Genomic DNA, 21,616 nt, shown 5'->3' on the forward strand with positions numbered 1-21,616 from the left:
GTTTTTTAAGCAACATATATGCCTGTCACTAGAAGGCGCACAGGTCCTCCTGGCCTTGAGGAGCTCACAGTCACATAGGTATAGCTGAGGTAGAACACAGACATATTTTTGAAAAGCTTTAGCTAGTTTCTTCCAAATATTTGCCGCCTCACTCCCTGCCCCCTACCTTGGGTCTTGATCCCTGGGAAAAGACTCATGTCTAGAACAAATATGCAAAAAAGCTTGGGAAAATCAGAGGTGGTGTTATAAAGCAGTAAACTCAGTACAAACGCTTCTACTGCCAAGTCGTGTGTGTGTGTGTGTGTGTGTGTGTGTGTAAAGTGAGGACAACTAGTCCTCGGACTCTGGAGACTGAAAAGGCCTACAGCAATTCAAGGCTTAACAGCCGGGCCTCAACAACCAGCACTAATCCTCTGAGGCTCTCGGAAACACTGAAATAGGAACAGGAGGGATTGCAGAGACTACAATCCCCAGAATGCTCAATGGGGAAAATGAAGTGAGGAGTGTAGCAGCGTATTCTGGATTGTGTATTTCGGGTAGGGCTGAATAAGGCCACTCCTACCCCTCCCCCAAGGCACGCCTACACCCTCCTTCGATGGTTCTCAAAGGCCGTCGGTAGTTGTAGTTTTGCCCAACTTAGGGGGCTTACAATTGTAAGCGAGAAGGCCGAGAGGCCTGACGGGATTTGTAGTCTGCGGCCTCAGCGGATGCGCACGCGCAGCAGAGGCCGGGGCGGGGCCGCGGCACTGCAGTGAAAGCCGAGGCAGCGGGCAGGCGAGCAGGGGGCGGGCGGACATCTTGGGATCCGGAGAGTGGCCAGGCTGGCTGAGCAGGGGCCTGCGGACACCAGGTGAGTTCGGGATCTAGCCGTACGGGGTGAAGGAGGGCGCCTGCCTGGCTGCCCAGCTTTGCTCTTCCCTGCACTGCGCTACGCGGAAAGCAGTCCACACCCGGGAGTGGCCTCCGCCTTCAGATCCGGGAGGGAGCTGACGGCGGGGCGGGGGCGCCCCGGGCGCGGTTGCAGGACGGGCGCTGAGCGGTGCCCTCCACCTGACCCGCCCGGAGCTTCCCGTGAGAAGGGGACCCTACTGGAATCCTCCCAGAGCAGGGATGCCCCGTGGCGGCCCCCTCCCTAGGATCGTGACAACCCCCTACCCCGCGGCGCCTCCTCTCGGCGCAAGGACAAGCTTCCCACCCTGCGGCACCCCCTCCTCGCAGTTGAGTGACAGCCCCCGCACTCCCTGGAACCATCTTTACCCGCGACGTCCTCCTCCCCAGGGCGAAAAGCCCACCACCCCCGCCTGCTTCTACACCTGCAAGCCACAGCAAGCTACGTTTCCCCAGCTTTCTCTTATTCACCACTACTAGTCTCTCCCTGCCGCTTTTTCCTCTTTCAAGCCTTGACTTTTGACATACTGGAAACTCTCTCCTCCAGGTGCCCCCACCATACCTGTTGCCGCTGTGGGCTCACCTGAGTATACTGCCTGGCTGTTGCTGCCAGTCTGTCCCTTAACTAAATATGCCATTCCTTTCCTGGGCCCCACCTCTGCTTCTCTGATGCCCTGAGCTCCCTACCATTTGATACCTGTGAACTTGGTTCTTTGCCCAGGGCTCTACCTCCATTTTGCGCTTCCTCTCCCAGTCTCTTTGGGACTGAGGAATGGGATGTGTCCACCACCTTGAGAGACTTCTTACGCAGTCTGGGAGACCTTGACTGCCACAGTAATAGGCTTTATTTACCAGTTTAGAAAAGTCTGCTAAACTGCCCCCTGTGAAATTAACACCAGGGCTAATCCAGGAAATCTAAAACTAAACCCTTTTTCTCGTTGCAAACAGTCTAAATTAGTTTGACCCAAATAATTTGGATAATTCAGGGATTCTGCCCCTCGTTTATAGGCACTCGGGTCAGAAGCGAATTATGCTGTGGGGCTGGAATCACAGAATTTCAGCTGGAAGGATCTCTTGATTTTTATGAACCTGCACCCACCCCATTCCCCCACACCCCTGTATTTTCATTGCACTTGGGAGCTGAGAGGGAGCCTCTCTTTTTAAAAGAGAGGTGGTCAAAAATAACTAATAAGGGCTTCCCTGGTGGCGCAGTGGTTGAGAGTCCGTCTGCCGATGCAGGGGACACGGGTTCGTGCCCCGGTCCGGGAAGATCCCACATGCTGCGGAGCGGCTGGGCCCGTGAGGCATGGCCACTGAGCCTGCGCGTCCGGAGCCTGTGCTCCGCAACGGGAGAGGCCGCAGCAGTGAGAGGCCCACGTACCGCAAAAAAATAAAAATTAAAAAATTAATAAGCAGCTTGGGTCACTGAAGTGTAGTCTGTCAGGGCTGGGCCCTTTCTACTCTGCTCTTTGGCCTGTTTATCTGACTGCCTGGGAGAGGTTGGAGCCACACTCCTGGGTCCATGTCAGGGCCTAGGGCCTCCCTTCTCTCTTCCTTCCCACACCCTGCACACCCTTTCCTGGAATGTTTAGACTTCTGTGAATTAGAGAGCTGGAGGTTTGGGCCCTGCTGCCTTCTCAGAAGGGTAGTGGAGCCTGAGGGACTGGGCGCTCCTAAAGCTTTGCCTGGGGGCCCCAGGCCTGAACCTACTGGAGTAATTCCTACCACCATTCCTGCAGCCACAGGCAGGCCTTCACAGTGAGTGACTCACCAGCTGGAGCCTGAGTGAGAGTCTGCACAGGAAGGGGCCTTGCTGAGTTCAGCACTGTGAAAGGGGGGAGGAGCTACTCTGGGCTCAGCCCCAGAAAAGGGGTGGGGGGTCAAAATGGCCTTAGAATCCTGGGCCTCAGTCCCTCTCCCTTTTCTCCCTTCCAGTATGGGATAAACAGGAACTGGAGCCTGGCTAAGGGGAGGGGCATGCCTGGGAGGGCTGCAGGGTCACTTGCTGGAGGATCAAGTCAGAAAAAAAGCCCAGCCAGTGACCTGCACAGCCCCACAGGGGACATTGGCAGGGGTTCTGAGACCTTCCCTTACCCTGCCCCCCCATCCTAGGTCTGTTCTCAGAGCGATGGGCCGCGGAGACTGAGCTGCCGCCATGATTGGAGGCTTATTCATCTATAATCACAAGGGGGAGGTGCTCATCTCCCGAGTCTACCGAGATGACATCGGGTGAGTCCCCTGGCTGAGCCAGCTGTGCCCCCACCCCCACCCACCTCCCCAGCATGCAGGACCAGGTCTCTTTCTCCCAGAGGCTTGATTGGGACTGCCCTCACCCCTTGCTCCATCCTGGAAGCTCAGCTAATACAGCCTGGTTCCCATTAGGTCTGGTGGTATTGGCCAGGCAGGCAGTTGCTGGCTGCTTGGTGGGACCTGTGAAAAGGCAGGCCCCCCACGGTCTTAGGAACTCCTGCCCTTCCTGCCTCCTGTTTGCTGCAGTGACAGACCTGGTTGCTGGAGCTGAGTGCCTTTGGCCGGGCAGATTGATCCCTCCTTTGAGGAGAAGGGAGATCTGTCTCCAGCGGGTGGAGTCAGTGGTCAGGCTGGTGGTACTAATCCACCTAAGTCTTGCTCTCACAAGCCCTTCTCATGGTGAGAGTCTTCACTGGACTCTTGAAAACCTCTCCCTTTCTCAGGAGTCAGGCTGCTGACTCAGCTGTTTTCAGTTCCTCTGGGCCACTCCTGGAGGAGAGGTGGTGAGCAAGCCTGAGGCACTCTCCGGGTCACTGAGGCATGAGCAGGGAGGCTGTGCTGCCTTTCTGGCCTATCAGAGTAGCCTGGGAACAGCTCCTTGTCCTGTGTGCCACAGACCTCGATAAGGAGGCACAGCCTCACTTCTCATTCTGCCCCACCCTGCATGCCACTGCTGTTCCCTGACAGAGGGGACTTATCCCAGCCTCAGCGGCTCTAACGAGATTAGACTCCTTTGGTTCATGCTGCCCTGTTTTTCTTCCTGGAGTTGCATAGAATAGACAGTCAGAGATGGGCCTGCTGCGGTGGCTCCCGGTGTCTTGGCTAATGGGCTAGCCTGGTCTTTGTGGCTGTTTGTCCGTTGGCTGGTCGTGGGGCATGGGCTAGAGTTGTGGCAGTGCCTGGCTTGCATATACCCACCCACACCCCACTCGCACCCTGGATGGGCCTGGTTAAGCCAAGGCCAGGGCATACACCATCTTGCATGCCTTGCTGTGCTCTCCACCCCTTGCCTGTTGCCCGTCTGCTTCCACCTCGTGGTGTGTGCTGCCCACCCCAGTGTGTTGTGTGTCTAATCCTCTCTCTCGTTGCTGTCACTCTCCTCTTCTTGCTGGCATCATTTCTCTCATCCCATCTCATTGGCTGCCATAGCAATAGGTAAGCGGCCTATTAAGCTGCTGCCCAGGCACAGGTGGGTGGGGGATCCTGCCCCCCCCACCCCAGTCCCCGTATCGTTGTCCTGTTCATCCTTTTTCATCCCTGAACTTGTCCCGGAATTGGATCCTGGACAAGAATGGGGTGGCCCAGCTCCATGGCCCCTCGGCTTTTCCCTCAGTAGATTAGAGCCTTCTCTGAAGTCATGCTGGCTTTGTCTAACTTCTGGAGGAGCCAGCCTTCCCCACTGGTGGGATCACTAGTGGAAAGACTGGAGAAGCAGCAGCGTCTCTTTCTCATCTGGGCCTGGAGCTTACTGAGAAGCTATAGAGGTGGCGGCAGGAAAACCGGGGCCAGGCCTGGGAGTCAGGAACATACTTCTCTAAACCTGACGGACCTCACTTTATTGTGGTTATATCTGCCGTCCTGTCATTGCCACTTGACTTCCCTGTCTCTCATGGCCTTCAGATATCAGCCTAGCTCTGGCCCGCCCCCCCGCCCCCCCGCCGTGCCCCCACTGGGAGGAGCCCTAGGGAACCACCCCAACGGTTTAGGCATTGGCTTTAGAGTGTGTGTCAGACTTCAGCAGAGAGGGGGGTGGCTGTTTGTTAGCTGTGGTTGATCCCTGCGGAGTGAGGTTTGCCCATGTACCGAGCAGCCTCTGTGCACCCTTTTCTCTCAGGAGGAACGCAGTGGACGCCTTTCGGGTCAATGTTATCCATGCCCGGCAGCAGGTGCGCAGCCCCGTCACCAACATTGCTCGCACCAGTTTCTTCCATGTTAAGCGGTCCAACATCTGGCTGGCAGCTGTCACCAAGCAGAATGTCAATGCTGCCATGGTCTTCGAATTCCTCTATAAGATGTGTGACGTAATGGCTGCCTACTTTGGCAAGATCAGCGAAGAGAACATCAAGAACAATTTTGTGCTTATATATGAGCTGCTGGATGGTGAGGCTGGCGGGGCAGTGGGTCTAGGGTGGGGACGCACCTGCTGGGGCCTGACCTGGAGGTGGGAGCAGGTCTGAGGCTCCAGGGCCCTCTGAACTTCCTTTCCTGACTGTCTGGTATTTTGAGCTCTGAGGAGGACAGTCCAAATCCAGAACTAAAGGCTGATCTGAAGTGAATACAAAAATAAGCTAGCGAGTGGAGGTAGGGGAAGACCAAAAGGTCTTTTGGTGGCTGGTCCTCCTGCAGTTCAGTTAAGCACATTTCATCCTCTTATCTTTGTGGTTTGGGCCTTACCACACTGACTCTCCTCCCAGCTTTCCATCTCAACAGCTGCCTCAGAGCCTGGACAAGGGTGAGATATTACAGGCCCCTCTGGGTGTGTTGTTACCTCTCTTCCCCTGTAGGGTATGATTTAAGTGAACAGAGTCCTTTCATCTTCCCAGCCTCTGTCTTTTAAGGGCTACGGTCTTCTTGACCTCTCACCCACTGGCCGTGCAACTCTTCTGCTGACTTTTTCTATTTGAAACAAACGTGATGTTTTCATTGTTTTCTTATAAAGCACAAATCCTACAGTAAACGCTAAAACTTTGCTGCAGATGATGCCTAAATGTCTTTTGGAGCTATGCTGGCCAGATATATCCAGGCCAGGGGAGGGATTGGAGCGAAGGAGCCTTCTGCTTTTTCTGACAGCTCCCTTCCTTTTGCAGAGATCCTAGACTTTGGCTACCCACAGAACTCAGAGACGGGCGCACTGAAAACCTTCATCACCCAGCAGGGCATCAAGAGCCAGGTACTCAAGTTGTACAGGCTGTAGTCAGGGTGGAGCCCAACCTCCCTTCATCCCCGCTGGCCCCCAAGCCTTGTCTGAGCTGACTCATGAGCCTGCCCCTGACAGGAAGTGCTGGCCTGAGCCTTCTGCCATGACTGCAGGCCTGTTTTGCTCTGTGTGGCCCTCTCCCACCCCTGGAGCTTGCCAACTCAGCATCTCTGTTACTGGGGATACAGCTCAAGCAGTCTCCTTCTACACTGGGGGAAGGGTGGGTGTGGACTGCTCTGGAGGCTTGGTATTCCTCAGGAGGAGAGAGCTTGGGCCCTCTTCTAGGATCCAGGCCTCATAGCCTTCTCCTTCTTTTCTGCCTGCCTCTTCCCATCTGCGCTCCCCTGCTGCTTCCTGTGGGCACCATGTTGGCCCTGTGTTCTCCAGCATCAGGTAAGCTGTTCCCTCAGCTTCCACCCTTGCAGCTTTGCTGTTTTCTCCAGGCCCTGCCCCATGGGGGAAGATGGGTCACAGGGTGGGGACTAGAAGGGAGAGGGGATGAGGGTGGAGTGGGGATGGAGACAAGTGGATTGAAAGGGGAGAGGAGTAAGGCCTTGCTGTTTGTCTCTACCCCCCATGTAGACAAAAGAAGAGCAGTCTCAGATCACCAGCCAGGTGACTGGGCAGATTGGCTGGCGGCGGGAGGGCATCAAGTATCGCCGGAACGAGCTCTTCCTGGATGTGCTGGAGAGTGTGAACCTCCTCATGTCCCCACAGGGTGAGGGCCCTCTCGTGATGAAGCAGGATGGGGGCCAGGGCAGGATATTGGTCCTGACTCAGCTGCCCCTGTTTATCTGTCCATCACCAGGGCAGGTGCTGAGCGCCCATGTGTCAGGCCGGGTGGTGATGAAGAGCTACCTGAGTGGCATGCCCGAGTGCAAGTTTGGGATGAATGACAAGATTGTCATTGAGAAGCAGGGCAAAGGCACAGCTGATGAAACAAGCAAGAGGTGCCTGAGGCAGGGGAGCTGGTGGGAGAGGGTGGACCTTGGAGGGCTGAGCAGAGCCTGGTGAATCACAAGTTCCTTCTGGATTTCATTTTTGCAGTAATGCAAACTCCCTTTTCCTAAGGGTATGCTTGGCTTGGTTGCTCTTGGTATCTGTGTTAAGAGAGATGAGGGGATTGTCCTCATCCTACTCAGAATAAGTCCCCTTTGTTTGATCCCAAGGACCAAGATTCTTCTGTACATACTGATGGCCCCTGCCCAGTGTACCTGAAACTTTTGGGTTCCAAGCAGCAGAGCTCTCAAAAGATGATGAGTTTGCAAAGCTCCCACTCATCCATAACTCTGGGACAGGGACCCGCAAGTCAGAAAGCTGCATTCTGACAGCTTTGCATAGATTATACTGCACGCCTGTCCAGGCTCTGGCAGCCTTTGGGGGTGGGCTAATCTCCCAGCCCGACTCTCTCGTGCTCGTCTCTCATACCAATGAGGAGACCTTCTGTCCCTGCTTGCAGCGGGAAGCAATCAATTGCCATTGACGACTGTACCTTCCACCAGTGTGTGCGACTCAGCAAGTTTGACTCGGAGCGCAGCATCAGCTTCATCCCACCAGACGGAGAATTCGAGCTCATGAGGTGCCATTGGGGTGTGAGGAGCAGGGGTTGCTGTTGGCAGAGATGGGGGGAGAGGGAGGAGAACAGGCTCTGCTGTGCCAACCTGAAGGTGTCACACCCCTAAAGGTATCGCACCACCAAGGACATCATCCTTCCTTTCCGAGTGATCCCGCTAGTTCGGGAAGTGGGACGCACCAAGCTGGAGGTCAAGGTGGTCATTAAGTCCAACTTCAAGCCCTCACTACTGGCTCAGAAGATTGAGGTGAGGATAAGGGACTTGGGGAGGAGGAAGCACTTGTCTCCAGGAATAAAGGGAGCTGATGTCAGGGTTTGACAGAGCTACCTGACAGGTGTGTCACTTCTAGGTGAGGATCCCAACCCCACTGAACACCAGTGGGGTGCAGGTGATCTGCATGAAGGGGAAGGCCAAGTACAAGGCCAGCGAGAACGCCATCGTGTGGAAGTGAGTCTTTCCTTCATGAGGGCACAGCAGGGCTCAAGGTGCCTTGGTGTACCCTCTTGTTAAGTTTCACCTTTTGTCCTGAGTGTGTGTGTGGAACGGGGGTGACTGCTTTTCCAGGAGCCTTTGCTTGTGTTCTCACCCCTTATACCTCTGTGTAAGTGTGCACATGCCTGCACTGGGGTGCATGCATGCATGCATTTATTTATCAAGATTCTTTAACATTTCCCTATTTGCCCTTGTAATATCTCTGTGAAGTAGAGAGCAAGGGATAGCGTGGCCATGTATCTAAGCAGAAACTGCGTGCAGCCCACAGTGCTAAAGGAATAACAGACCCGAGGTTTCAGAGCAAGAGGTTATCAGAGTCCTCACCACATTTCCTTGCGCTGGCACCCCCCACAAGCTCCTGGGTTCTCTTCCCTGCCACCCCCCAACCTCCCCAAAGGGGAAACCCCCCTTGAAGCTCCTCCAGGCTACCAGGGCCCCTGTGTTCCCAGGATCAAGCGCATGGCAGGCATGAAGGAATCGCAGATCAGCGCTGAGATTGAGCTTCTGCCCACCAACGACAAGAAGAAATGGGCTCGACCCCCCATTTCAATGAACTTTGAGGTATGGCAGAGAAGGGGCCTAGAGCCGCGGCAGGGTGTGCTAGGAAAGACTTTAGAGATCATTCAGATCAACCTCTGCACCTACCACCTTGCAGATGAGGAAACTGAGGCCCAGAGAGAAGTGATTTCAATTCACAGACTCATTCCTTCCCGCCTTAGGCCTCCTACTAGAAATTGCTATTCACACCGACAAAAATCCTTGACTTCCTTTGGCTTGTCATAAAACAATTCTTAGGGAAAACTGAAATAGCTTGCATGTCAGGTAAGACACAAAGTTTACAGATAGGAAAGTGGGCTGACTTTGCTTTGTGCACGTTAGACATGTAATTTTTTCCACCTTATTGTTTAGGTCCATAATATTGAGCAGGTTAAGTATGTTGTAAGGCAGGTCTTTGGTTGCTGCCACCTGCTGATTAAAGAAATTGATTCAAGTCATCACAGGCAGGGCCTGACTTCAAACCCAAATGATTGCTAGTTATTCCTGGATATGCTTTCTTCCTTAGTAACCTCTTAGAGGACCCCTCACCATCCCAGCTTCCTTCAGCTTCTTTCAGGGTCCCAGTCATTCAGACACCTGTAGTAGAGAGATGAGGTAGGGCAAGGCTATGGAACTTCCCGGAGGAGAGCGGCAGTGAAAGGAAGGCCACATTCCTAATTGGAGCTGTCCCTTGCCCAGGTGCCATTCGCGCCTTCTGGTCTCAAGGTGCGCTACTTGAAGGTGTTTGAACCGAAGCTGAACTACAGCGACCACGACGTCATCAAATGGGTGCGCTACATTGGCCGCAGCGGCATTTATGAGACCCGCTGCTAGCTGCCTACGGGCAGCTAGCCCGCCTCCCCACCCACCCTCTTCCACGGGTCTGGGTGCCCTTGGCCACCACACGTCAGTGTCTCCTCCCTCCTGCTTTGCTGCCTTCCCTTTGCACCAGCCCCTGCGTCTAGGTCTGGACCAACCACGTTGTGAGCGGGACTGTTGGAGCAGTCCCTGGGCTCCCTGGGCAGGGTGGTTTCTGAGGTTCCTGCTCCTCCGTCCATCTGCCTGCCCCAGCCCTGTGCCAGGCTCGATGAGTTCTGCGACCAAAGCCAGGTGGGCCCCATCTCCTCCCCTCTCCTGTGGCCACATCTCTGGAGTGGGAGGGTCGGCTGCCCCTCACCTCGGAGCTCCCCCAAAGGCCAGTAACGGATCCCCAGCCCTCAATTCCTACTCTGCTTTGGGATAGTGTGAGCTTCATTTTGTACACGTGTGACTTTGTCCAGTTATAAACCTAATAAACTGTGTAGAATGGAGTTGCTGGCTAAATGTTGAAGTGGAAGGTACATGGGGAGGGGGGCTGGTGGGACTGCTCCTCCCGTCTTACTTGGCCTGCCAGGAGTAGAATTTTCTATTCCAAACTCTCTTTTGTCTCAATTGTTATGTCCCTCAGGGCCATCTAAGCCCCTGACAGGTGTTAGCCCCAGGTCTCCCATCTCCTCTGAGAAAATAGCCTCAAGGACAAGCAGCCCCACCTGGCCCCGGTTCCCTGAGGGTAGAGATTCTTTCCTTAAAATCATTCTCAGCTTTAGGCAGGTATTTTTCTAATTAGCAGAGATTAAGCAAGGTTTACATTTGGTCTTTCCAGCCATCCTTAGAAACTGACCTAATTCCATCCTCCTCGCAGTTACTCAGGCTTCACAGACCTCAGTGGGTGGGTTGTAAAAAGGAAAAATGACTCTTCCCAGGCCTCTTAGAAAATTCCTCCCTCAGTGCCTCCCCCTCTCTATGGAATTGTGTGGTGAGCGAGTCCCTGAGGGGAGTGCTTCATATTCTGCTGATGTGTTGGAGCAGATAAAGATTTGCCATCACTGGTTTTCCCTTGCTTGGTCTCAACCTTTTTAAACCTAAAACATCTATTCAGAGAAAATATATAATGAACCCCCATGTCGCATCATGGTGGTTCAACTTGTCATCTCCTTAATATCACATCCAATCTGTGTTCGTGCTTAATCCAAGTGTCCTACAAAAAGTTTCGCAATTTACATCTGGATCCAAACAAGGTCCGTTGTGATTGGTGAGTGCTTCTTAAATCTTAAAAATCACAGGTTCTCCCTTAGCTCTTGCAGTGTTGAAGAAACCAAATAGTTCTGTAGTTTCCCCGTCACAATTACTTTCCCTGTGTTTCACATAAAATGGAAATAACAGGATTGATTCCTCACAGTGCCAAAAGGATGGATAACGTTGTGACTTTAGGTGACAATTTTAGAGCCCAGTTGGAAGAATATTCACATTAAATGTGAAGCAGTAGCATCATCAGGGTACGAAGAAGTCTGCTTTGGCTGTAGGTAGGGAATAAACAGTAGTGAGTTTACACAGACCTTGTCGATCTGGTTTTCTTGACCCGTGGCGGTCAGTAAGGCAGTGCCCGGGGGTGCTGGGAGGACGTAATTCGCTGAAGTCATCTGAGCTGTCAAGTGTGAGAGGACTGAGTGCAGGTCGCGGGCGGGCTGGCTACCTGACCAAGACAAGCAACCCGTAGGGCCAGAGAACCGGAACAAAACCCGCGGCTGCACAGAACGGCGCCAGGGGCTTCTAAGAGCTCAGGGACCAGCGTGAGTCAGCAAAGCTCTCGGCGAGCTCCAAAATGGACCCGGACAGGCGCGCAGCGGCTGACGCGCCTCAAGCGAGCGTACAGAATCTACCAAGGCCGAAGTGCTTTATCAACCGCCCTTCTCGGGAGGTTCCCAGATAAACCGCTAGCTTTCCTGCACCCCGCCCCCGCCGCCGAGAGGATCTCCACCTCCCAGAAGGCAGCGAGAACCGCACGTGTGGCTAATTTTTTAGTGCAAAGGGTTACGCAAGCGCAGAGAGTGTGGCTCAGCGTAGACTCTAAGCGGCGTTTGCGCACCGTTCCTCCAGCTCCGTTCACCCCGCCCACGGGGTTCTGCGCACTCCGCGCCTTTCTTACGCCACCGTTTCGCATGCGCTTTGGAAGGAAGGGCGAGATTTCGGGGACGGGCAGGGGGCGGGCCTTGGCCGAGGTCTCACGGCGACTGCGCGGACGGGATCCGACTGGAACATGGCGACTTGCGCTGAAATCCTGCGGAGCGAGTTCCCCGAAATTGACGGACAGGTCTTCGACTACGTGACGGGTGAGCCGAACCGAATCAACGCGCTGGGGATGCCGAAGTGGTAGTCAGAGGGGGAGTATTAAGGGAGGGCAGTGTCGGGGACCGCTGCTAGGCCTCTCTGCGTGACCTCTTGTCCCGCGGGCCAGTTGGTTCTGGAGCCCGGACTGGGGCCGCGGTACGGGGATTAAAACTGCTTGTATGTCCACCCTACCTGGTATTTTCCTCGTCTTGCCACGCCCGCCCTAGGCGTCTTGCACAGCGGCAGTGCGGACTTCGAGTCTGTGGATGACCTGGTGGAAGCTGTAGGGGAACTGTTGCAAGAGGTGTCCGGGGACAGCAAGGATGACGCGGGCATCAGGGCCGTGTGCCAGCGCATGTACAACACTCTGCGCCTGTACGTGCCAGGGCAGGGGTATTCGTGGGGGAGATGGGAGGGCGGACGGTCAGGAGAGGAGACGTGAGGGAGGAAGGTCTGACGGCCACAGAGCTTTCTCCTCCACTTCTAACTCTTTGCTTTCTATCCCTACCCTCAAGGACTGAGCCACAGACCCAGGGAAACAGCCAGGTGCTACTAGACGCCCCCATCCAGTTGTCAAAGATAACAGAGAACTACGGTGAGAGTGAGGGAAGATTGAACTAGCTGCCCTGTGTCCTTTTCTTGGCCTCCACCCCCTAGCCACCTGCCCCCTGGAGCTCAGGACTCTTGGTACCTCTGTTCCACAGAACAAGTTTGTAGGAGCTAGTTGATGTCTTTACTGAGGGCAGATGAGCCCATTAATAAAGGGATTAGAATTGGAGAGTTCTCTAAGCTCTTGGGTGTGGTAGGAAGCATATGGGCCTTGCAGCTGGACAGTCTTGGGTTCACTCCCCAATTTTGCGACTTACTAACCAACTGCATGATCTTGTAAGAGTTGCCTGTCTGCTCCTAGTCTCTGTATCCTTAATCTGTGAATTGAGTTTTTGTTTTGTTTTTAAGTGTCGGGCGGATGATACCTATCTCCAGAATTTGTAAGGCTTTCCTTTAAATGTATGTGTCTGTGTTTAGTTTGTGTTAGTTACTCAAAATGTTAGTTTCCCTTCCCTTAGGGAGAAGGTGACAGCTTTTCTTATCGCTTACAGACTGTGGCACCAAACTTCCAGGCCTGCTAAAGAGGGAACAGTCCTCGGTGAGGAGAGGGAGGAGGAAGAAAAGGAGAGGGCTGTATCTATGGGGGGAGTGGGAGTTGATTGTCTCTAAATATTGGAGGATCTTTCTGGGGGATTTCTGTTTGTCTTTTCCTGAATCTCCGAGCCTACACCCTAGGATGAAATGGTTGTGTTTGGACCCTTAGACAGTGAATGCAAAGAAGCTAGAGAAAGCTGAGGCTCGACTGAAGGCAAAGCAGGAGAAGCGCTCAGAGAAGGACACACTCAAGACCAGCAGCCCTCTGTGAGTTTAGTGAGAAGGGCTGAGAAGAGAGGAGAGCAGTCCCTATTGGGATGGAAGGGTGCTTGGGAGTGCTAAAAGCCATCCATTTCTCCCTTTAAAAGAGTTTTGGAAGAGGCATCAGCCAGCCAGGCAGGCAGCAGAAAGGAGAGTCGGTTGGAATCATCTGGCAAGAACAAATCCTACGATGTGCGAATTGAGAACTTTGATGTGTCTTTTGGCGATAGGTGAGGGAGTGGCAGTGGGGGAGTGGGGGTGACATTTTTCTTTTTCCAGTTAAAGGAGAATTAGGAGAGGTGAAATGGGGCTGAAAATAGTTAGGTTTCTGTTGTTAAACTTGCTGTGCAGCTACCTCTAGAGCACCCTTTGTCTCCTTCCTACCACCTCTGCAGGGTACTGCTGGCTGGAGCAGATGTGAACCTGGCATGGGGCCGCCGCTACGGGCTGGTGGGTCGGAATGGACTAGGGAAGACAACGCTGCTGAAGATGCTGGCCACCCGGAGCCTGCGGGTTCCAGCCCACATTTCCCTGCTGCACGTGGAGCAGGAGGTTGCTGGAGACGACACCCCTGCCCTGCAGAGTGTGCTGGAGAGTGATACTGTGCGAGAAGATCTCCTGCGTCGGGAGCGGGAGCTCAGCGCCCAGATTGCTGCTGGCAGGTGAGGGCTCCTGGCGAGGGATTGACCAGCAGCAGCTGTGCTTCACAGAGCGCCTGCCGTGCTGGCACAATCCACAATTCGCGTGCCCATCCTAGTAGGCAGCAGAGCTTAGAACTTGGCGCTGTGGGGCTGTAAATCCCTTGTTCCTGGCACAGTGCCCATCGCCCTCACCGCCGTAAGCAAGTCCTTCCTGTGCTCTGTTCCTGTCCCGGCAACAAGGCAGCCAGTGGCCTGCTTTGCAACTGTCCTGGGGTGCAGGATATACTAGTAGACTGCACCCACTCAGGCTGATTGCTCTTCCCACATTCCTAGGGCCGAGGGCTCAGAAGCTGCACAGCTGGCAGAAATCTATGCCAAGTTGGAGGAGATTGAGGCTGACAAAGCACCTGCCAGGTATTGAAAATTCCCTTCCTTTCTTCAGATTTCATCTTTCCCTTCTGTTACCTGTTCCAACCAGGTTCTTTAACTTCTTCACTCCTAGAGCATCAGTCATTCTTGCTGGGCTCGGCTTTACCCCCAAAATGCAGCAGCAGCCCACCCGGTGAGTGGCCCTGACCCTTCTTGGCTCTGAACACTGTTGGCCCTGCCTCTGCCTGTTCTCGCGAACCCTCGCCCTCGTGATGCAGCTCTGTCTCTCTTTAGGGAGTTCTCAGGTGGCTGGAGGATGAGACTGGCCCTCGCCCGGGCTCTGTTTGCTAGGTGAGTCTCCTCGGCCTGTGTATGGATACTGTGGAGAATGGGCTTGGCTCTTGGGGGGTGGCAACAAGTTGCTGGCCTAAAACCTCAAGCCTTGCATTCTTCTTTTCCACAGGCCAGATCTGCTGCTGTTAGATGGTGAGTTTGAAATGGGGCACCCTGACTTAGGGGTGCAAAAGCATGCCATCATCCAAGTTCCCAGTTCTCTAGCCTTTCCATCCCAAACGTGTCCTCCTCCACTTTTCCAGAACCCACAAACATGCTGGATGTAAGGGCCATCCTGTGGCTGGAGAATTACCTGCAGGTGAGTGCCTACAGGTGCTGGAGTAAGTCTGGGAAAGGTCTGCCTCCAAGACCGTTGGGGTCTGGGAGCTGACTGCCCTCCCAAACTGGGTCTGCCATCCTGTAACCCCCCCTCAGACGTGGCCCTCCACAATCCTGGTCGTCTCCCACGACCGCAACTTCCTGAATGCCATAGCCACAGACATCATCCACCTGCACAGCCAGCGGCTGGATGGTTACCGGGGAGACTTTGAGACCTTCATCAAGAGCAAACAGGAGCGGCTGCTCAATCAGCAGCGTGAATATGAGGCCCAGCAGCAATATCGCCAGCATATCCAGGTGTGGGAGCAGGCAGGGCTGGGGACCTGCCCCATCCCATGGGTATTAGAGTTGTGGGGAGTGAGGGAGCTGAACAGTACCTGAACTCATCCACCTGCAGGTTTTCATTGACCGGTTTCGCTACAATGCCAACAGAGCCTCTCAAGTGCAGAGTAAACTCAAGATGCTGGAGAAGCTGTGAGTATAGGGTCTCTGACCAGGCTTTGACTCATGTCTCTTATTTTCTTCCCTCATTTTGTAGGCCACCCCTTGCCCTCCCATTTTAGGTCTCCCCTTTTCTACAAACCAACTTTAATTTCCTCCCCTGCAGGAAGGCAGAGTATTCTGTTACTGCTCTTGGAGAGTTAATCTTGCCCCCAGGCCTAGGCAACTATCAGTCTACTTTTTGTCTGTATATATTTGCTAATTCTGGACATTTCGTATAGATGGAATTGTACATGTGACCTTTTGTGTCTGGCTTTTTTCGCTTAACATAATGTTTTCGAGGTTCATTGTGTTGGAGCATGGATTAGTGCTTCACTCCTCTTTATGACCAGATAATATTCTGTTGTATGGATAGTCCACATTTTGTTTGTTGACTCATCAGGTGGTAGACATTTGGATTATTTCCCCTTTTTGGCTCTTGTGAATAATGCTGCTATGAACATTTGTGTACAAATTTTTGTGTAGACATGTGTTTTCTATTCTCTTGGGTACATTCCTAGGAATGGAATTGCTGGGTTACATGGTAATTCTATGTTTAAATTTTTGAGGAACTGCCAAACTGTTTTTATTTTATTTTAATTAATTTATTTATTTATTTTTATTTATTTTTGGCTCCGTTGGGTCTTCGTTGCTGCATGTGGGCTTTCTCTAGTTGCGGCGAGCAGGGGCTACTCTTCGTTGCGGTGCGCAGGCTTCTCATTGGGGTGGCTTCTCTTGTTGCAGAGCACAGGCTCTAGGTGCGCAGGCTTCAGTAGTTGTGGCACATGGGCTCAGTAGTTGTGGCTCGTGGGCTCTAGAGCGCATGCTCAGTAGTTGGCGCATGGGCTTAGTTGCTCCACAGCATATGGGATCTACCTGGACCAGGGCTCGAACCTGTGTCCCCTGCATTGGCAGGCGGATTCTTAACCACTGTGCCACCAAGGAAGCCCTCCAAACTGTTTTTAAAAGCAGCTGCACCGGGCCTCCCTGGTGGCGCAGTGGTTGGGAGTCCGCCTGCCGATGCGGGGGATACGGGTTCGTGCCCCGGTCCGGGAGGATCCCATATGCCGCGGAGCGGCTGGGCCCGTGAGCCATGGCCGCTGAGCCTGCGCGTCCGGAGCCTGTGCTCCGCAGCGGGAGAGGCCACAGCAGTGAGAGGCCCGCATACCGCAAAAAAAAAAAAAAAAAAAAAAAAAAAAAAAGCAGCTGCACCATTTTACATTCCTACCAGCAGTGTATGAGGGTTCCAGTTTCTCTGCCTTCTTGCCAACACTTACTATCTGTCTTTCGAATTTTAGCCATCCTAGTGGGTGTGAAGTGATATCTCATTGTGATCTTGATTTATTTTCTTAATGACTAATGGTGTTGAGCATTGGAGGGTTTTTTGTTTGTTTGTTTTTGTTTTTAATTTATTTTTGGCTGTGTTGGGTCTTCGTTTCTGTGCGAGGGCTTTCCCTAGTTGGGGCGAGCGGGGGCCACTCTTCATCGCTGTGCATGGGCCTCTCACTATCGCGGCCTCTCTTGTTGCGGAGCACAGGCTCCGGACGCACAGGCTCAGTAGTTGCGGCGCACGGGCTCACTTGCTCTGCGGCATGTGGGATCCTCCCAGACCAGGTCTCGAACCCGTGTCCCCTGCATTGGCAGGCAGACTCTCAACCACTGTGCCACCAGGGAAGCCGCGGAGGTTTTTTTAATTGAGGTACAGTTGATATGCAGTATTATATAAGTTTCACTTGTACAGCATAGTGATTCACAATATTTAAAGGTTACATTTCATTTATAGTTATTGTAAAATATCGGCGGTATTCTCTGTGTTGTGTAATATATCCTTGTAGCTGATTTATTTTATACATAGTAGTTTGTATCTCTTAATCCCCTACCCCAATCTTGCTCCTCCACCCCTTTCCTCTCCCCACTGGTAACCACTAGTTTGTTCTCTATCTGTGAGTCTTGTTTCTTTTTTGTTATATTCACTAGCTTTATTTTTTAGATTCCACCTATAAGTGATAGCATACAGTATTTTTTTTCTCTGCCTTATTTAATTTAGTATAATATTCTTCAAGTCCATCCATGTTGTTACAGATGGCAAAATTTTATTCTTTTTTTGTGGCTGAGTCGTTTTCCATTATATGTGTGTGTGTGTGTGTGTGTATCCATTCATCTGTGGATGTACAGGCACTAAGGTTGCTTCTGTATCTTGACTGTTGTAAACAATACTGCTGTGAACATTGGGGTGCATGTATCTTTTTGAATTAGTGTTTTCATTTTTTTCGGATACGTACCCAGGAGAGCATTGGAGATTTAATCTTGAAGCAACATTTCTGGATGTGCTGGTGGTAGGGGAGCTTAAAATCATAAGGCTTAGGATTTTGTGACCTTGAAACATACGTCACAGTATATTAACAGGGAAGACAAAAGAACTACCAAAAAAAGAATCCTATTTTTCCGGCATATATATTACTTGTGTGATAAAAACAAATTTATTTTTTAAAGTCGTAAATTTAGTCTGTCTCCTCTCTCCTCAGACCGGAGCTGAAACCCGTGGACAAGGAGTTGGAGGTAGTGATGAAGTGAGTGCTGGGCCAGAGGGGCAGGTGGGGAAGCTCTTGTTTCTGGCTGCCCTCGCGCTCCTCACCCCCACCTCTTGCAGGTTCCCCGATGGGTTTGAGAAATTCTCACCACCAATTCTGCAGCTAGATGAGGTGGATTTCTACTACGACCCAAAGCATGTCATCTTCAGCTGTCTCTCCGTCTCTGCTGATCTTGAATCCCGCATCTGTGTGGTATGGTTGCTGTTTCTCTGTTTTGTGAGCTGGGACTGGACTCTCCCACCCCTGTATGTGGTGTGGATTGGCCACATGGGGGAGAAGGTCCCCAGGAGTAGGAGTCAGCGCCTGGGCTGAGGACTTTGCTATACTTGTACTGGCCCCTCCTCCAGCCTCACAGGGCCGCTCTGTGGCATAGATGGAGAGCCTGGCATGTGGTATTTTATAAATACTTAGAGCAGTACTTTGTCTTACTGGTCTCAGCTCTGAGTTTCCTCAAACTGTGGAACATAGAGGAGAGAGCATGGGCTTCAGGGTCAGACTTCAGATCCTAACTCTGCCATTTCCTAGCTTGGTTACTAAGCAGTCTCCTCATCCTTAAAATGGAGATAATGTCTAACTCACTTGGTTATTGGGAGAATTAATTCCCTTGCACTTAGTAGGTACTTAGGTATTGGTCCCTTTTATATCTTCCTTCATTTTTTTCTATAGTTCCTTAAAAATATTTCTTTAGTTCTTGGAGTCCCTGGGACTAGCTGAGACCCATTCTCATCTCCTCCACTTCTGTATCCCACACAAGGATGCTCTTTACATTCTCTTGTTACTTCTTACAGGTTGGGGAGAATGGGGCTGGGAAGTCTACCATGTTGAAGCTCCTTATGGGGGATCTGGCACCTGTTCAGGGCATCAGACATGCTCACAGGTAGGGCCCACATCACCGCTCTCCAAACCCTCCTGTGCTGTAGCTACACTCTTTTATGGCCATTGCCCTCCATCCCCTCTCTCCACCTTTCCGTCTGCCTGCAGGAATCTGAAGATTGGCTATTTCAGCCAGCACCACGTGGAGCAGCTGGACCTGAATGTCAGTGCTGTGGAACTGCTGGCACACAAGTTCCCTGGTGTGTCAGGGATTTAAGTTGGGGAAGGAGGGCTGGGCCTGACGCCTACAGCTAGGCCTACCTGGGGTTGCTGAGCAGCTCCCCGACTCTGGGTGTGAGGACATGTACTTTGGGGGTGGGGCTGGGGGGAATGTGAAGGGAGGGAGTTGGGCCGAGAACTCACACGATGGGGTGGGGCCTGTTCCAGGACGGCCTGAGGAGGAATACCGTCACCAGCTGGGCCGGTATGGCATCTCTGGAGAACTGGCCGTGCGCCCTGTTGCCAGCTTGTCTGGGGGCCAGAAGAGCCGGGTGGCCTTTGCTCAGATGACCATGCCCTGGTGAGGCCTCCTTTTCAAGAGCTTTGCCCTCCCCTTTCCCACTCTTTCCTAATGGAAAATGATTGTCTTGCCTTCGTATCAGAGTTCCTTTTCTCCCAGCCCCCGTAACTTCCCACCTTCCTGGATTCTGCCTTCCAGCCCCAACTTCTACATCCTGGATGAACCCACAAACCACCTGGATATGGAGACCATTGAGGCTCTGGGCCGCGCTCTCAACAACTTCAGGGTGAGTGTGCCTTCACACTGCCCACTCCTTCCCAGGCCTCAGCACTCCTTAGGGGCCCCCTGAGTGCTCCTTGGTCTCCTGTCTTTCAGGGTGGTGTGATTCTGGTGTCCCACGATGAACGCTTCATCCGGCTGGTGTGCCGAGAGCTGTGGGTGTGTGAAGGAGGCGGCGTCACCCGGGTCGAGGGGGGATTTGACCAGTACCGAGCTCTTCTCCAGGAACAGTTCCGCCGTGAGGGCTTCCTCTAGGGCCACCAAGCTGAGGACTGTGCCCAGGACATGGACTGGTCTCTCAGACCCCTGGGCCACCACATAGGCAACCATCTCCGGCCATGGACTTCCCCCGACTTTGGGGACAGCCTTATTCCTAAATCTCTCCTTTTGATTGGAGCGTCCTCTTGCGCAACCCAGGGAGCCCCACCTAAGGGTCTTTGAGGACTGGTCTTCCAAGAGGAAGGGAGTGGGGGTGCCCTCTGGGATTTTAGGTTCTCCCCCACTGCCCCAGCTGCGACTGGGCTCTGAGTGGCCACATGTAAATTAAATCTCCCTGCATCTTCCTCGCCTCGCCTCTGCTGCTCCCTGGCACGGGGCTACAGTGTTCGCCCACGGTTAAGGAGTGTAGGCTCTCTGATTTGGCATTTTCCTGTGGCATTTGTATCGGTCATGTGGAGGAGGCCATGGCAGTATCAGTGTTGCCCCTGGGCAGAGATGTCAGTGAAGCCGCTGGGGGTCGGCCTTGCAGTGGACCGCGCTAGTGATGAAGGGTGGCGTATTACATCACTGCGGTGCTGTTCCCTTTGGTCCGGGCTCAGCCTCAGCGGAAGGGGTCTGGGTTCTGCTGTCTCAGCCCCACTGCTCGAGAGAGTAAACTGAGTCTGTAACCTGGCCTCAAACATGATTTGCCAACTGCTTTCTCCAGTGGTCTCTGGCCCAGGCTCACCCTTCTTTGATCTGGACCCTTCAGGGCCAAAGAGAAACTGAGAAACTGTCTTTGTCCCCATTTTGCTTGGGTGGTTTCATGTTCTTTATTTTTCCCCTAACCACGTAGGAGGGGCCTGGGAAGTAGGGAATTGAGAATGGGGTCTGAGATGAAGAAAGAGAACACTTTGGTTTCAAATTAACCAGTATTTAAATGGGGAGGGGAGTTGTTTAACAGTAGTGTGATTTATAAATACTGTTTCCTGGGTACGCAGCTGCTATATGTAATTGTGCAGAAGACACTAAAATAGAGACATTGCTTTGCTCCTAAAGACAGTGGAGAAACCAGCGTCAACAGAAGGAACTTGTTGGCTTCATGGAGAATTGTCACAAAGCTCAACCAAGGAATCTTAGCCCAGCTGCTGAGGGTATGGTGGTATAGGTAACCAGGGAGGAGACACCTGTTCAGGGGGAAAGGAGAATAAAGCCAGGAAGGCTCTGCACTGATGGACTGTGAAGCCAGCAGAAGGGTCACTAATCTTCCTGCCTCCTCAGCTTTCCTCTCAGGAGTCCTCAGGAGGTGTTCTTCCAGGCGCATCTGTGGCCATGTGCACCCTCACAGTTCTGAGAGCCTTCTCACAGGCCCCATCACTCTCTTCCAACCTCAGATTTGCAGATGGGCCAGTTGGGGCTAGCTGGTGTAGGGTCTGTGCCTGCCTGTTTGCCAGACTCTCAGCCCTTTCACCCCTTACCAGCTTGTGGTCCCTGTCTGAATTCTTCCAATTCTTTTAGAGTCCCTGGAAGTGCTGCTGAAGGTTTGTGGCAGAATCTGCTTCTTTGGAGGTGGCTTTGTGTATGAAGAGCACTGGAGTTGAATCTATAATCAAATCCCAGCTCTATTACTGGTAGTAGAAGGGGTCACCTATATTAGCTGGGTAGCCACAACAAGTTGGCCTTTTTGAACACCTTCTCCTCGGCACCTACAGAAGCACTCAAATGGATTCCTCTGTGACCAGTCTATGATTTGGAGGACCATCATATGAAAAAGTAGTAAATTTTTTCTGAATGACTCCAGAGGTAGGCAAGTTTGGGCTCAAAAGAAGGAAAAACTTTCTTAA

At 52.7% G+C, this 21,616-nt stretch overlaps 2 protein-coding genes across 2 annotated transcripts; both read left to right on the forward strand.

The window, feature by feature from the left end:
- The first annotated feature begins 711 nt into the window (after positions 1 to 711).
- Positions 712 to 9,968, forward strand: AP2M1 (adaptor related protein complex 2 subunit mu 1). The gene is made up of 11 exons (XM_081236054.1): positions 712 to 850; positions 3,001 to 3,117; positions 4,973 to 5,238; positions 5,946 to 6,028; positions 6,638 to 6,773; positions 6,864 to 7,005; positions 7,515 to 7,634; positions 7,740 to 7,875; positions 7,979 to 8,076; positions 8,571 to 8,682; positions 9,358 to 9,968. Exons 2-11 carry the CDS (start codon positions 3,044 to 3,046, stop codon positions 9,490 to 9,492), a joined length of 1,302 nt encoding a protein of 433 aa, XP_081092180.1. The 5' UTR covers positions 712 to 850; positions 3,001 to 3,043; the 3' UTR covers positions 9,493 to 9,968.
- Positions 9,969 to 11,719: 1,751 nt separating this feature from the next.
- ABCF3 (ATP binding cassette subfamily F member 3) lies at positions 11,720 to 20,137 on the forward strand. Its single transcript, XM_081236053.1, has 21 exons — positions 11,720 to 11,807; positions 12,033 to 12,180; positions 12,321 to 12,400; positions 12,906 to 12,952; positions 13,118 to 13,215; positions 13,317 to 13,439; positions 13,605 to 13,871; positions 14,184 to 14,264; positions 14,353 to 14,412; positions 14,514 to 14,570; positions 14,683 to 14,705; positions 14,816 to 14,871; positions 14,988 to 15,188; positions 15,289 to 15,365; positions 17,897 to 17,941; positions 18,022 to 18,154; positions 18,751 to 18,839; positions 18,944 to 19,035; positions 19,223 to 19,355; positions 19,494 to 19,581; positions 19,671 to 20,137. Exons 1-21 carry the CDS (start codon positions 11,735 to 11,737, stop codon positions 19,827 to 19,829), a joined length of 2,130 nt encoding a protein of 709 aa, XP_081092179.1. The 5' UTR covers positions 11,720 to 11,734; the 3' UTR covers positions 19,830 to 20,137.
- The last annotated feature ends 1,479 nt before the right edge of the window (positions 20,138 to 21,616 follow it).

Source organism: Mesoplodon bidens (genome assembly GCF_964165515.1).
Source record: "Mesoplodon bidens genome assembly, chromosome: 5".
Classification (NCBI taxonomy): domain Eukaryota; kingdom Metazoa; phylum Chordata; class Mammalia; order Artiodactyla; family Ziphiidae; genus Mesoplodon; species Mesoplodon bidens.